The sequence below is a fragment of the Chroicocephalus ridibundus genome, chromosome 12 (genome assembly GCF_963924245.1).
Source record: "Chroicocephalus ridibundus chromosome 12, bChrRid1.1, whole genome shotgun sequence".
In the NCBI taxonomy this organism is placed as follows: Eukaryota; Metazoa; Chordata; class Aves; order Charadriiformes; family Laridae; genus Chroicocephalus; species Chroicocephalus ridibundus.
The window spans coordinates 6,061,063-6,073,423 of NC_086295.1; the positions used below are offsets into that span (position 1 = coordinate 6,061,063).

Genomic DNA, 12,361 nt, shown 5'->3' on the forward strand with positions numbered 1-12,361 from the left:
CCCGTTCCAGCACCCCCCGTGCGGCGGCGGCTGCGGGGCGGCGTGGAGTCGGGCGGGGCGGAGCGACCCGCGATCCGTCCCGTCGAGCCGTTTCGTTCCGTTCCGTTCCGCGCTGTGCCGATCCGAGCTGAGCCGAGCTTTACCGAGCCCAGCCGAGCCGTGCCGGCCGTGCCCGCCGAACCGAGCCGAGCCGTGCCAGCCCTGCAGCCGCGGGGGCGGCGCGGCGGGCGGTGCCGCGGGCACTAGGACCCCGGTCAGCGCCCGGCGGGGCCGCGCTCGGCGGCCGCCGGGGCCCGGAGACACTTGTGGAGGCGGCGGGGCCATGAGCCGGCGGTTCACCGTCACCGCGCTGCCCCGCCACGGCCCCGCGGCCACCCGCCGACCCGACCGCGACGCGGGGGGCGGCAGCCTGCCCGGCCGCGACGGCAGAGGTGAGCGCCGGGGCACGGCCGGCGGGGCGGGGGGGGGGGTTCCGTGGGGCAGGGTCCGTGGGAGGCTCCGTGGGGCAGGGTCCCTCGGGCAAAGTCCGTGGACAGGGTCCGGCGGGGCAGGGTCCGTGGGGAGGGGTGTGTGGGGCAGAACCGGTGGAGCAGTCCGTGGAGAGGGTCCGCGGGGCAGGGGCAGGGGGGGCAGAGTTCCCAGGGCAGGGTCCGTGGGGCAGGGCAGGGCCGTCGGGGCACCGGGCAGGTGTGTGGAGTCACTTCGGGACGGGGGTTGTTCGGCCGGGCCCCTCGGAGATGGAGAGGACCCCCGGAGCGGGGCTGGTGTGGGGCTCAGGACACGGGGGGTGCGGAGCAGGGAGTGGGGCTTGGCTGCCAGGGCAGGGCCCCTCATCCCCCGCTGTCGCCCAGGGTTGCCCCCACTCCCCAGGGAGGTCCCCTGCCCTATCCCCGTCACAGGGTCTGTGGGAGCAAGGCCTTGTTCGTGCGGGACCAGCAGTGGGATGGAGCTGGGATCGTGGCCGGCTGTGGGGTGCAAGGCTGCACGCTGCTCCTCAGGGAGCCACGGAGGAGGGTGGGCTGTGGGCATGCGAGGGCATGGGGAGGGCAGGCTGTGGCTGGCCCACAGCAGTGGTGGCCCACTGGGCTGCGGTAGGTGCAGGTGCTCGGGCTGGCAGGCCCCGTTGCCTTGCGGTGCCCAGGGGACGTGGTGGCGGGGCTGCGCTGTCACCGGAGCCGTATCGATCCCAGAAACCCGGCCGATGGCAGCACCGTGCTGCGCGGAGCTGTGACCTTGCACCCTCAGCGAAGGGCGCTGGTGGGAGGCGGTGAGCAGCCGGACGGGCGCCGCGATGGCCAGGCCGGGCTGTACCCCCACAAGTGGGCTCTGGTCCCCGGGTCCCTCTGCCCGGGATCCCGTCTGTGGTGGGCTGGTGCTGGGCTGGACCCGGCAGCAGGCGAGTGCGGGGCCACTTGTCACCCCACGGCATTCCGGGGCGGTGGGGGCCTGGCCCATGGGCTGCGCCAGGGGCAGAGAAGCCAGTCCTGTGCCGGAGCCATGGCTGGAGCCCGTGGCCCTCCAGGAATGGCTTATCAGCTTGGCGGCTGATCTACTCACAGGGGGCCAGGCAAGGAGTGGGCCTGGCCGAGGGGGAGCTGGGGTGGGCATGCCTCAGGGGCCGCGGCAGGGGAGGCGCAGGGACGGTGTCCCTTCCCAGCTGAGCTGTGACCTTGCGCCCTCGCAGAGGACAGACAGCGTTGCGGCCCTGCCAGCGGGCGCCCCAGGACCGACCCTGCACCGTGGGTCAGCCGCAGCCATGGCGGGGTGCGTGCAGAGGGGTGAGGGCAGCGTGCTGGAGACCCCTGAGCTGCCCCAATTCATGTCCAGTGTTGCTCTGTGGCCCTGGGGCTGTGGATACAGCCTCCTGGGGTGATGGATGAGAGGGGGTGCCGTGGGGCTGGTTGCCCACAGGGCTGACGTGGGGCTGCGGATGGCAGAGCTGCCCGTGTGGCACCGGGGAGGGATGGGGTCCCAGTCGGGGGCTCTGTGATGCCTGGCCCTTCACAGCGTCACACACAGGGCCGGCAGCGGTGCAGGAGTGATGGAGGCCCTGGGGATCTTGGAGCGGGTCCTGGGGCAGGAGCAGGTGGGGGCTGCAGCCGGCTGTGCTGCTCGGTGGCGGGGCAGCGTGGGGACCGTCTGTCCCGGCACAGACCCCGGTGGGGCCTCGCTCCCAGCTGGCCGGGCCCGGGGACAGCCTGCCCGGCGGGCTAACGCTGCTCTCCCAGCGCCGTACCGGGGCCGTGGGGCCGCCTCGCTGCCGCCCCTCCCTGCCGGCTCTGCAGTCCTGGGAATGGGCCTTCCCGGTGCCGGGCAGCGGGCGGGGAGACCACCGCAGCGGGGACTGGGCGCAGGTGCACGGCCGGAGCCGGGGCTGGGCCCGGGGGTGGATGGAGACGGACGGTCGCCGCCGGTGCGGGGTCTGTGCGGGGCCCCGGGGGGCGGACGGGGCTGCGCGGGGCCTCGCCGCCGCCAGGGGGCGCCGCCGGGACGGGACGGGCCGGTCTCCGACGGGGGGGTGTGTCCGGCCCCGCCCCGCAGGGTGGGGGACCCGGCCGCTCCCGCCGCCCCCACGGGGGTCTCCCCCAGCACCCGCGGCGTGGGGGGCCGGGGATCGGGTGGGTCTCCCCTGGGACCCGGCCGTGAGGGGCTGGACCCCACGGAGCGCTGGCCGTGGGGCTGGGCTCCCCCCACCCCTCGGGGCGATGGCCGTGGGGCAGCTGCCCTGGCTCGGGGGCGGCACCGGGGCAACCCTGGAGCGGAGCCCCCCCCGTGTCCCGAGGCAGCCGGTCTCGGCGGCAGTCACCATGACAACCAACTGGTTAAGGAGCCTCTCTCGTTGCCATGGAAACCGGACCCGATGTCATCCCTGCCGGCGGCTCCCGATGCTGGGGGGGGGGGGTGTGTGTTCAGCCGCTCGCCCAGACCCGCCGGGGCTGTGTGGGGCAGCCGTGCTGGGGGTCGGCCCCGGGCGGGGCGTGGGCACCCAGGGGTGGGGGACTCCACCAGTCCTGGCTGCGTCCCGGCCCTGCGGCTGCTGCCCACAACAGCAGCCTGCTGTGGGGCCGCGACCGTGGGGGGCCCAGGGTGCAAAGGTGGGGCAGGACCCCCGTGCGGTGCCGGGGTCCCACAGCCCCTGCTGAAGGCACCATGTGTGGGGCACAGAAGCCCAGCCTCCCCTGCCCTCCACCCGCATTGCTGCGGACCCCCAGCTCTCCCCCAGCCCCCCCAGCTCCCCCAGCCCAGGGCTGAGCAGGGGGTGCTATGTGGGACACAGGACACCCCAGAGCCTTGGCTAATCGTGCTGCTGTGCCAAACCCTTTTGGGAGCAGCCGGCGATGGCTGTGCAGCCGCTCCTCGGCCGTCACCGTGCCCTCTGGCCCTCGCTCAGCTGCAGCAGCCCGGCGTCCTCGAGGCGCTGCAGCTGGCATGGGGCTGTTACGGGGCTCCTCGGCCACTCTGCCCAGGAGCGGGGCCCAGCGGGAGGAGGTTGATTCGGCAGCTTATCCCTATGCTGGGCTGCCCGGCCGCCCAATGCCATGGCCCTGCTGCCGGCAAGACATCTGGGCAGGGCAGCCAGGGACGCCGCGGCAGCTGCGTGTGATGCAGGGCTGCCATGACGCAGGAGTTCACATCCTCCTGCCCTGTCCCACTGCCTCCTGCCCTGCCCCACTGCCGCCCTTCTGCTCTTGGCCTCGGGCAGCTGCACCGGCTCCCAACTCCCTGTGGCTCCACTTGCAGCCCCATGGGATATCATCCCTCCCTCCACGCCAGTGGAGCTGGTGGCAGGTCTGAGCTGGCACCCGTGCCACCTCCAGGCTCTGTTTTTGCCCTGGTGCTGGTGGCAGGGCCCTGACCTGTCTGGATAGGGATGAGCAAGACCCCTCCGTCCCACTGAAATGCTGTGGGATATGCTGCCCCTGGGCTTATGGGGGCAGCAGGACAGAGCGGTGTGGGGCACACCATGATGCAAATCCTCCGGCACAGCCCCTGGCTCTGTGTGTGTAACGCTGCCCTCTGCACCCCACTGTTACTCCCCCCAGTCCCTCTGTGTGGGCTGAGGCAGGCTGCTGATGGTGCCCGGGGATTGCTGCAGGTGGTGCAGCATGGTCACCGGCATCTCCGCAGCATGACCACCCTTGCCTCCAGGGCAGGCTGCTGCCAGGCTGCCCTCTCTGTACCCTCAGGAGGTTTCCCAGCACCTCCAGCACATGTCTTGCTCCTGGGAGGTTTGACCGCTGCTGGTGACAGGACAGGCAAGGGCTATGCAGCTGGCTGTTGGGACACCTGCCCTGGGAAGGGCTGTGGGGACGGTTCCCCCCCCCCAGAGTCTGCGTGGCATGGTGGGTGCAGGGGATCTGGGGCTGGGGCCATGCTCAGGGGGCTCTGTGGGGTCTGCAGTGGCACAGGACGGTTTGCAGGGATGCTGTGTGTCCTGGCCTGGCTCTGGCTCTTGGGGGTTTCCCACTGCTCAGCAGTCTCCATCCCAGGGAGCGTGGCAGAGACGACGTGGGGGGATGGTCCAGGGGAATGGTCCAGCTGTGCTGTGCCAACCCCTTGGCCTGGCAGAGGAGCTGTGCAGCTCTCCCTCATCATTCCTGGGCAGCTCTTGCAGTTAAGTGGGGCACTGATGCCATGCCTGGCCCCATGCCAGGATCCTGCGTGTGCCTGGGGACCACTTGCAGCTGATCCCCCGCCCCGTGCTCGGGGAAAGCCTTCTGCCTCTCTCCAGCCCCAGCTCCTCTGCCCATGCCCTTGTGCTTGCCTGCAGCGCAAGGGCATGGGTGCTGCCCAAGCCATGCCAAGCCTCTCCGCTCCCGGCATGCTGGGGCCGCGTACCCCAGCCCCAGGGCATCACGCTCATGTGCTGTGCTGGGGGATTGAGCTCCCTCGGTCTGGCTCTGCCCCAGGGACACCCCCAATGTGCCCCACCCCATGCCGGTGGGACCCCATGTGTAGCCTAAGCGAATGCAGTTGGTAGCATAGCCCCCCTGCGCTGCTGGCAAATCCCAGCCCCTGAAATGGAGCCATAATCCAGGGATTAGGGGATTAGTGTTTTTTCACGTGCTCCCTCCCCCCCATCTGTTTTAGCAGGAAAATCCCTCTTGTGCCGAGCCCACGCGCTGCGGCCTCATGCGCAAAACTATCATCTCGGCACTTGCCGTGGCTGGCTGGCCCCCGCGCGGCCCCCAGCCCGCTGCCCCTCTGCCTGGCCATGGCCTCCGGGGCGGGGGGGGGCTCTGCAAATCCCCCAGGACTCGTCAGGGAGAGCAGCTCTGCCCACTGCGTCCTGCCTGCAGCCCTGGCTGTGCAGGCAGCGTGCGGGGGCTTGTCCCATCCCTTGGGAGCGGGCCAGCCCCTTGCTCCAACGCTGGCACCTGCTCAAGGCCAAGAGACGTGGGGGCGAGGGGACGGAGCTGCTGCGGCCAGCATGCGCGGTCTGGGCAGGGAGGGGGGGCAAGATGGGGGTGGTAGCACTCTGCCCGCGCTGGGGCAGCCCCTGAGCTGCCCACCCTGCCTGCAGGCCGTCCTGCACCGTTTTTTCTGCGGAGCTGGGGCTGTGCCGGTGTGGCTCCCAGGGGACAACGGGCCCAGGGGGGTCCTGTCAGGGCAGGGGCTGGGGCTGGCAGTGTGGTGGGTGTGAGGGGTCCGAGCCCTCCTGCCTCGCAAGGTGAGGGCCAGGGAGCCTCCGCGCTGCAGAGCAGCTGGCCCCGTACCAGGAGAAAGTAAACAATTAATTACAGCCGTCAAGAAGTAACTAACGCCAGCGGGCTGTCATGATCTCAGCCTGCTCCGGAGGAGATGCCGGGAGCTGCAGCCAGCTCCGGCTCTGGGATCCTCCCGGATTAAGTGGAGGAGAGAAGGGGGGGGCTGCGAGCAGCCCTGCGGGGTCAGTGCAGGGTCCTGTCAGCAGCCCCAGCCTTGAGCCCCATGGCCGTTCTCCAGAGTCAGCCCCGGACCTGCCGCGCTGTGGGTCTGGGGGGAGCCGTGCTGGGTTGTTCCTGGGTGCAGTGTGATCCCCAGCCTCCCTGGAGACCCAGGGGGGTCAGGCCAAGCCATCTCCCATCTGCAGGTAGCGTTTCCTGCTCTGCATCCTCTGCAGGACCCCTGGCACCACTGCAGGATGGTCTGGCTGTCCCCCTCCTCCCTGAGGTGGGCTTGGATGATGGTGGCTGCAGGCCAGTCCTGCTGCTGGGGCGGGGGGGCTTCATCCCCGGCCAGGGCCCTGCTGCCTGCAGAGGGGTCCTTGGCGTGGCTGGCACTGCCCGACCCGAGAGCTGCCCCCCCCAGGAGCTGCCCCCCGCTGGCCTTGCTGCGGGCAGGGGCTGCCCGGGCATGGGGGGCTGCCCTGACCCCAGGCCTCAGCATCCCTTGGGGATGTGTCGGCCCCGCAGGTGCAGGATCTGCACCACTGCACACCCCGAGCCGTGTGCCCGGTCCCGGGGCTGCACCGGCGGCCGGGTGCGGGGGCCGGTGTGGGATGCGGATGCCGGTGTGGGGTGCGGAGGCTGACGGCGGGGTGCGGGGGCCGATGCGGGGTGCGGGGCCGTCCCGCCCGCGCCAGCCGGGTCCCGCAGCGCTGCCGTGCCCTAGTTCCTCCCCCCGCCTGGCTCAGCCGGGAGGCGGCGTGTGCTCCGCTCCGCGCCCTCCCCCGCCTCGCCCCTGCCTTGCCGCTGCTCCCCTCCCCACAGCGGCGGGGGCAATGCCTCCTGCATACGTGATGAAGTGAGAGCGACCGGGCTGGGCTCCGCCGGCAGCAGAGAGCCGAGAGCCCGGGCGCCTCCGCACTGCAGCCCCCTCCCACCGGCGGCGGCGGGGGGCGGCGCGGGGACGCGGCTGGCTGCGGAGCGCGGCGCTCGCAGCTCCCGGGCAGCAGCGTGCGGCCGCGGGCAGCCGGCGCCATGCTGAACAACCTGGCCGACTGCGAGGACGGCGACGGCGGCGCCAGCCAAGGTGAGGGGCCGGGACGGAGCCGGGGGACCGGGAACCGGGGGAGCCCGGGGCGGCCACCTCTGCCGGGCTGGGGTCCGGGTCTCGGCGCCGAGCGGGTGGCAGAGGCAGCGCGGAGCCGGGGGTGCCGCGGCCGCCGGACCCCGTCACGGGGCAGGCGGACGGCACCGGCACCGGCCGCGACGGCGGCTCTTGGTCCGCGGCCCCGCGGGGCTGCGGCGGGAGGTGCGGGGCCGCTCCCGCTGCCGGCCCGCGGCTGCGGCTTCCCGCGGCGGGCGCCTCCACGCAGCCCCGGCCCTGCTACCGCCGCTGCGGCAGCCCCGGGAAACCGCGGCGCGGCTGGAGCAGCGGCCGCGGCGGGGCCGAGCAGTGCCCGGGGCTTGCCGGAGAGCCTCCTCCCGGGCGGGGAATGCGGGCTGAGCTCCGGGCGATCCCGCTGGACTCCGGCCCCTGCCCTCTCCCGAGCAGCCCCCGGCGGCCGCTGCACCGGCCCGCTCCTGCCTACCTGGGACCCCCGCAGGGAACCCCGCGCCCGGCTGCCGCCCCCCCTATCCCGGATACCTCCTACCCATCCCTCCCTACCGCCTCCCCCCTCCAGCTGCCGCCCACCCATCCCTGCCTACCTCCTCCCCAACCCTTCCTACCGCCTCCCCCATCCCCGCTGCCGCCCCCCCAGCCCTCCCTACCGCCGCCCCCCATCTCCGGCTGCCGCCCCCCCATCCCGCCCTACCGCTTTCCTCATCCCCGCTGCTCCCCCCTCCCCCCCCGATTCCTCCCCGCTGCCGCCCCCCCGATCCCTAGCAGCCATCCCCCCCCGTACCTCCCCGCTGCCCCCCCGCATCCGCCGCCCCCCGGGGCCTCGCGGGGGCTCAGTCCGCCCCGTGCCGCCGCCGCTGTCCGCGGTGCTGAAGCGTCCGCCCGGGCCCTGCGCCGGGGCCGGCGAGAGCCGCTCGGCCCGGGGCCGCCGCGCTCCGCAGTGCCGGGCTGTGCCGAGCTGTGCCGGGCTGTGCCAAACCAAGCCAAGCCGTGCTGAGTCGTGCCGAGCCTTGTCGTGCCGTACCGAGCCGGTCCGCTCGGTCTAGCCCGTGCTGTGCCCTGCCAGTCCGGTCCAAGCTGTGCCGTTCCCCACCAACCCGTGCCATGCCGGGCATGCTGCAGCCCCGGCGCACTGCAGGCGGGCAGGGCCGCTGCGGGCGAGGGGACGGGGCTGCAGCCCCGCAGGCGGTGGGGGACGCCAGGCCCTGGTATTGGCCACACATCTGCTGGCACTTTGGCCTGAGCTCTCCCCGGGGCAGTTGCCAACAGCCGACCTGCTGTGGAGGGTCCTCAGGCCCCTGCGGGGCCATGTCTAGCCCCAGGCAGCTGGGCCGGTGCAGCACCCTCTCCTGCAGGTGTTTCTGTCGGGGATAGGGATGGGTTGGAGCCAGGGAAATGCAGTGATGTGCCTGAGGGGACCCGCAGTACCTCTTTGACTCCCCACAGCCCTCCACCAGGTCCCCTCGCCGGGTCCCCTCACAGGGTCTGCTGGAAGCCCCAGCCAGGAGCGGACAGCCGGCTCTGGCAGTCGCTGCAGAAGTCCCCAGCTGCCTGCAGTGAGGTTCTGGGCACAGCCGCGATGAGGCTTTTGATGTTCGCTCTGCCCTACCAACCTGAGCCTGTTTATTTGTGTGTTTATTCATGGCTCTACTCAAGGTCAGGGCTGGCAGGAGTCTTCTGGGGGCACCTTGCCGGGCTGGGGGGAACCATGCTGGCCCCCAGTCCTGCCCTTCCCTGGGCTCTTGCCCTCCCGTTGCCCTCTGCAGCACCAGGATCTATCCCACTCGCTGTGTTTCCATCGCAGCAGTGCCGGTGGCACGGTGGCAGGCATTTCTGCCTTGCTGGGGTCTGGCGGGAGGGCTGGACATGGTGCCACTACAGATGGACCAGGCAGACTGTCCCTGGAGCCGGGCCTGGCAAGATGGTGTCCTGTGGGCCAGTGGGCACAGGGCTGGAGGTGGCGGGGACCCTGGGGGGCTTGAGAGAGCAGGGGAGCATCTGCAGGAGGGGTCACGGCAGGGCCCTCCACACCTGTGCCGAGGGTGGCTGCTGTGGGGGGGTGAGACTGCCTACCCCTCTGCCGAGGGTCGCACTGAGCTCCCTGTGCTGGGTCTGTCTGTGGGGACTGTGGATGACCCTGGGGGGTGGCAGAGCTATTGCATGCCAGTGGAGCTCCCCCCATGCATCCCGGCTGCTCTGGTGCTAGCTGGCCGGTGACTTGCTGAGCCCAGAGGAGCTGCTGAAGCCCTGGGTACCACTTAGGCCATTTCTGTTGGAAAGGCCAAGCAGTGTCCGTGCTCTGGACAGCCTGTGAGAGCCCCATGACAAGGGCTGGAAGGGCTCCAGCCCTGGCAGCCCAGCAAGGGCTGGGCTGGTGGCAGACCCTCTGGGGAGGTGGGGGGGAGCGGGGGAGCAGGCAAGGCTGCTGCCTGCAGTGTCCAGGCTGGCAGCTTGCACTGCTCTGTTTGGGCTGTGGAAATGTCAGACACAGCCCTGCTGCAGGCTTCCGTGCTGGTGCTCCAGCCAGGAAGCACCGGGCTGTCCGAGGAGGGGAGACCCGAGGCTGGGAGTTTTTCTGGAGCTTGTGTCCATGGCCATTTCCAAGGCAGGGCTCGGGCTGTCAGAGAATCTGGGAAGCTGTTTAAATGCAGCCAGCCAAAGCGCCTGTGCTGGAAATCCTGCGCCTGCAGGGCCGGCTGATCAAAGGGAGGATAATCCTGGGTTTAGGAAGGAAGAGGATGGGTCTGAAGTAGCAGTTGGTCCAATTTGGGTCAGGCAGTGAAAGAATCCAGCCCAAAAGGCCACTTGGTGTGCCTGATGGCTGGAGGGGCAAAGTGCAGCCCGGGTGTGGGGGGAGCACCCCCACACACCACCCCACTGCCACGCTGCAGCCGGGAGCCGGTACTGCTGTGCATGCTGCCAGCACGGGCCAGTGCTGCTCCGGCCACCGGTGGTCTCTGCCTTGGCGGGGGCCACGGTGGCTCCATGGCTTTTCTGAGGGTTACCCTACCCAGGGCAGCTGGCAGATAACCTTGCACAGGGGAGACAGAAGCCTGGGTGGGAGCAGAGGTACCAGCCACCATAAGGTCCCCTTGGCCATCCCCATCCACCTGAGGCACCCCCAGGCCAGCAGCCCAGGGCCAGGCCCGTGGACATGCGGCCAAATCCCCTTCATGGCTGGGGGTGACAGAACAGCACCGTGGCCTTCACAGCCAGCAGCTCCTGCAAAACGGCAGGAGCTGGGGACATCAGCCAGGGCCACGTGCTTACCCGTGTGCTCACCGGGCTGCTGGGGTCACCCTGGGGTGCCCCTTGCTGCTGGCTGTGGGCAGAGCCCCGGGGAGCGGGAGGAGGCTGCTCGCCAACCGGTGCTGTCAGATGCTCTGGCAGAAGTCAAGGTGCCCTGTGCACCTCCAGGGGAGCCCCGGGGCGTCCCTGGGCGCCGTGAGCAGCCACCGCACTGCTGCTGCCCCTGGGGCTGGCGGGACTGGTGCGGAGGTGCAACACAGGAGGGGCCAGTGGCCAGGCCTGCGCAGGGGGTCCCTGAGCTGTCAGCACCCCTGTGCCAGCACCCGGTGGGCCCTGGGGCGCTGCGTCCCCCCTTGCCCATTGCTCCTCCCATCCAGCGCTGCAGCCCCAGCACTCGGTGTCCCTGGCCAGGGCTTGCCGTGCCCTCGCCGTGTGCCGTGGAGGGGACGGGCTGGCTGTGGCTGGGCAAGGAGCAGGCAGCAGCCCCGGCAGCAGCTCTGGTTAATTAGCCTGTAGGGTTTGGCTGCCTGGGCTCCCCCCAGGCAGTGCTCGGCTCCCTGTACCATGTAAAGCGATTAGGGAGGATTTGGGATAAGGGACATGACGCTTCCCAACCCAATTTAGGGATGAGTAAAAAGCCGTTAGGAGATCACATTGTGGCTGGTGCTGCAGCCCGAGTGCTGCCCCATGGGGTGGGTGAGCTCCCTGGGGCGCAGGGATGGTGCCTTGGGTCAGGGGGCTCCGGGCTGCCAGGGTGGGGTTGGGTTTGGGGTGCCCCGGGTAGGCAGGGTCGGTGGTAACCCCTGCCGCGCGCGGGACTGCGCAGTGCCCACAGCGGGGCCGTGGGTTCCTGCCAGCAATCCCGCTGCCAGCCCTTCCAGCCGCCGCAGCAAATTAAAAGGCCGATTCATGTTGAGTGATCCCTGGGGAGGGGGGCGGCTGAGCGCCGGGATCGAAGCCTGGCACGGCTCGGCTCTGCTCCGCTCGCGCTGCCTCTCCGGCTGCCCAGCCCCGTCCTGTGCTCCTGCCCCGGTGCCGCTCATCCCCAGGTTGTGCTGGGGGAGCCGGGAACAGGCAGGCCTGGCAGGTGCTGGGGGGACCTGGCAGCATTTCTGTGTGTCCCCACGGCCGGGAGGTGTCATCCCCTCCATGCCACCGGGCAGGGGTTGGGGATGGGGTGGGCCCTGCCTGCTTCTGCCTGCACAGACCACAAATCCTGTGGCAGCTGCCGGGGAGAGGCTGCACCAGCCCCTCTGCGGCAAAATGGTCTCCGGCAGGAGTGGGGAGCGTCACCTGGGACCCCGCGGGCCTTAACTCCTTCCAGCCTGTGGGGCCAGGGGCGAGGCGGGTGGTTGGGGGTCCCCCAGGGACACCGGAGCTGTGCTGCGTGCATGTCCCCATGTCCCCACCTCCTTCCAGCCCAGGGTTTCTCCTGGTGCCGGTTTTCCTGGCGATACCACCAGGCGAGGGGCTCCGGTGCTGGCCCTGGCAACATGGTCAACGCCAGCACTGGACTACAGTCCCCGCTGTGCCCCGGGCCAGGGGGTGGAGGGACTGCCAGGTCCGTGGGTGCTGTTATGGTGCTGGCGGGTTGCAGCATAGGCACCCCGGGGTGCTGCTGGCATCTGTTGTGCGGTGCCGGGCGGTGTTGGTCCTGTGGGGTCGGGGTGGGGTGGGCTGGGGCTGGGTGACACCGGCGGGTGCCGGGGGGCCAGGGCGCGGGTGCCGTGCGGGGCCGGAGTCCGGTCGCCTGCGCCGTTACATAAGAGCGGGAGCCGAGGCGGCCGTGGCTCGCCGTTGCCATGGAAACCAGCACGGTGATGTCGTCGGCCGGGTACCAGGCGGTGAGGCGAGGCCCCCGCGGGCTCAGCTCTCCCGATGGGGTCCCAGGGCCTCGCCAGGCTGCCAGCACGTCTCCCCGTGCCCCTGAGGCACCGCGCGGCACCGCTCGGTCCCAGGGGGGGAAGGTCGGCTATGGAGCCCCCCGATCCTGCACCTGAGGGGGTCCGGAGTGAGGCCAGACCCATGGGCTGAGGTGTCCTGGTCCTGCTGCCGTGGCCGTTCTTGCGCAGGAGGAGCCAGCGGGCTCTGCCCCGCAGTTTGGCTGTGCCGACAAGGACACTGC

General features: G+C 70.9%; 1 protein-coding gene across 3 annotated transcripts in view; it reads left to right on the forward strand.

Annotated features, from left to right (window-relative positions):
* Window positions 1–225: 225 nt before the first annotated feature.
* Window positions 226–12,361, forward strand: part of SLC12A5 (solute carrier family 12 member 5) — a 32,749-nt gene continuing 20,613 nt past the window's right edge. The window contains exon 1 of one of the 3 annotated variants that reach the window (XM_063350250.1): window positions 226–431. In XM_063350250.1, the coding sequence (XP_063206320.1) occupies window positions 323–431 (109 nt within the window). In that variant the 5' untranslated portion in view covers window positions 226–322. Of the gene's footprint in view, window positions 432–6,629; window positions 6,955–12,361 lie in introns of those variants that run through there. The other 2 variants (XM_063350249.1, XM_063350251.1) reach the window with 2 other exon arrangements.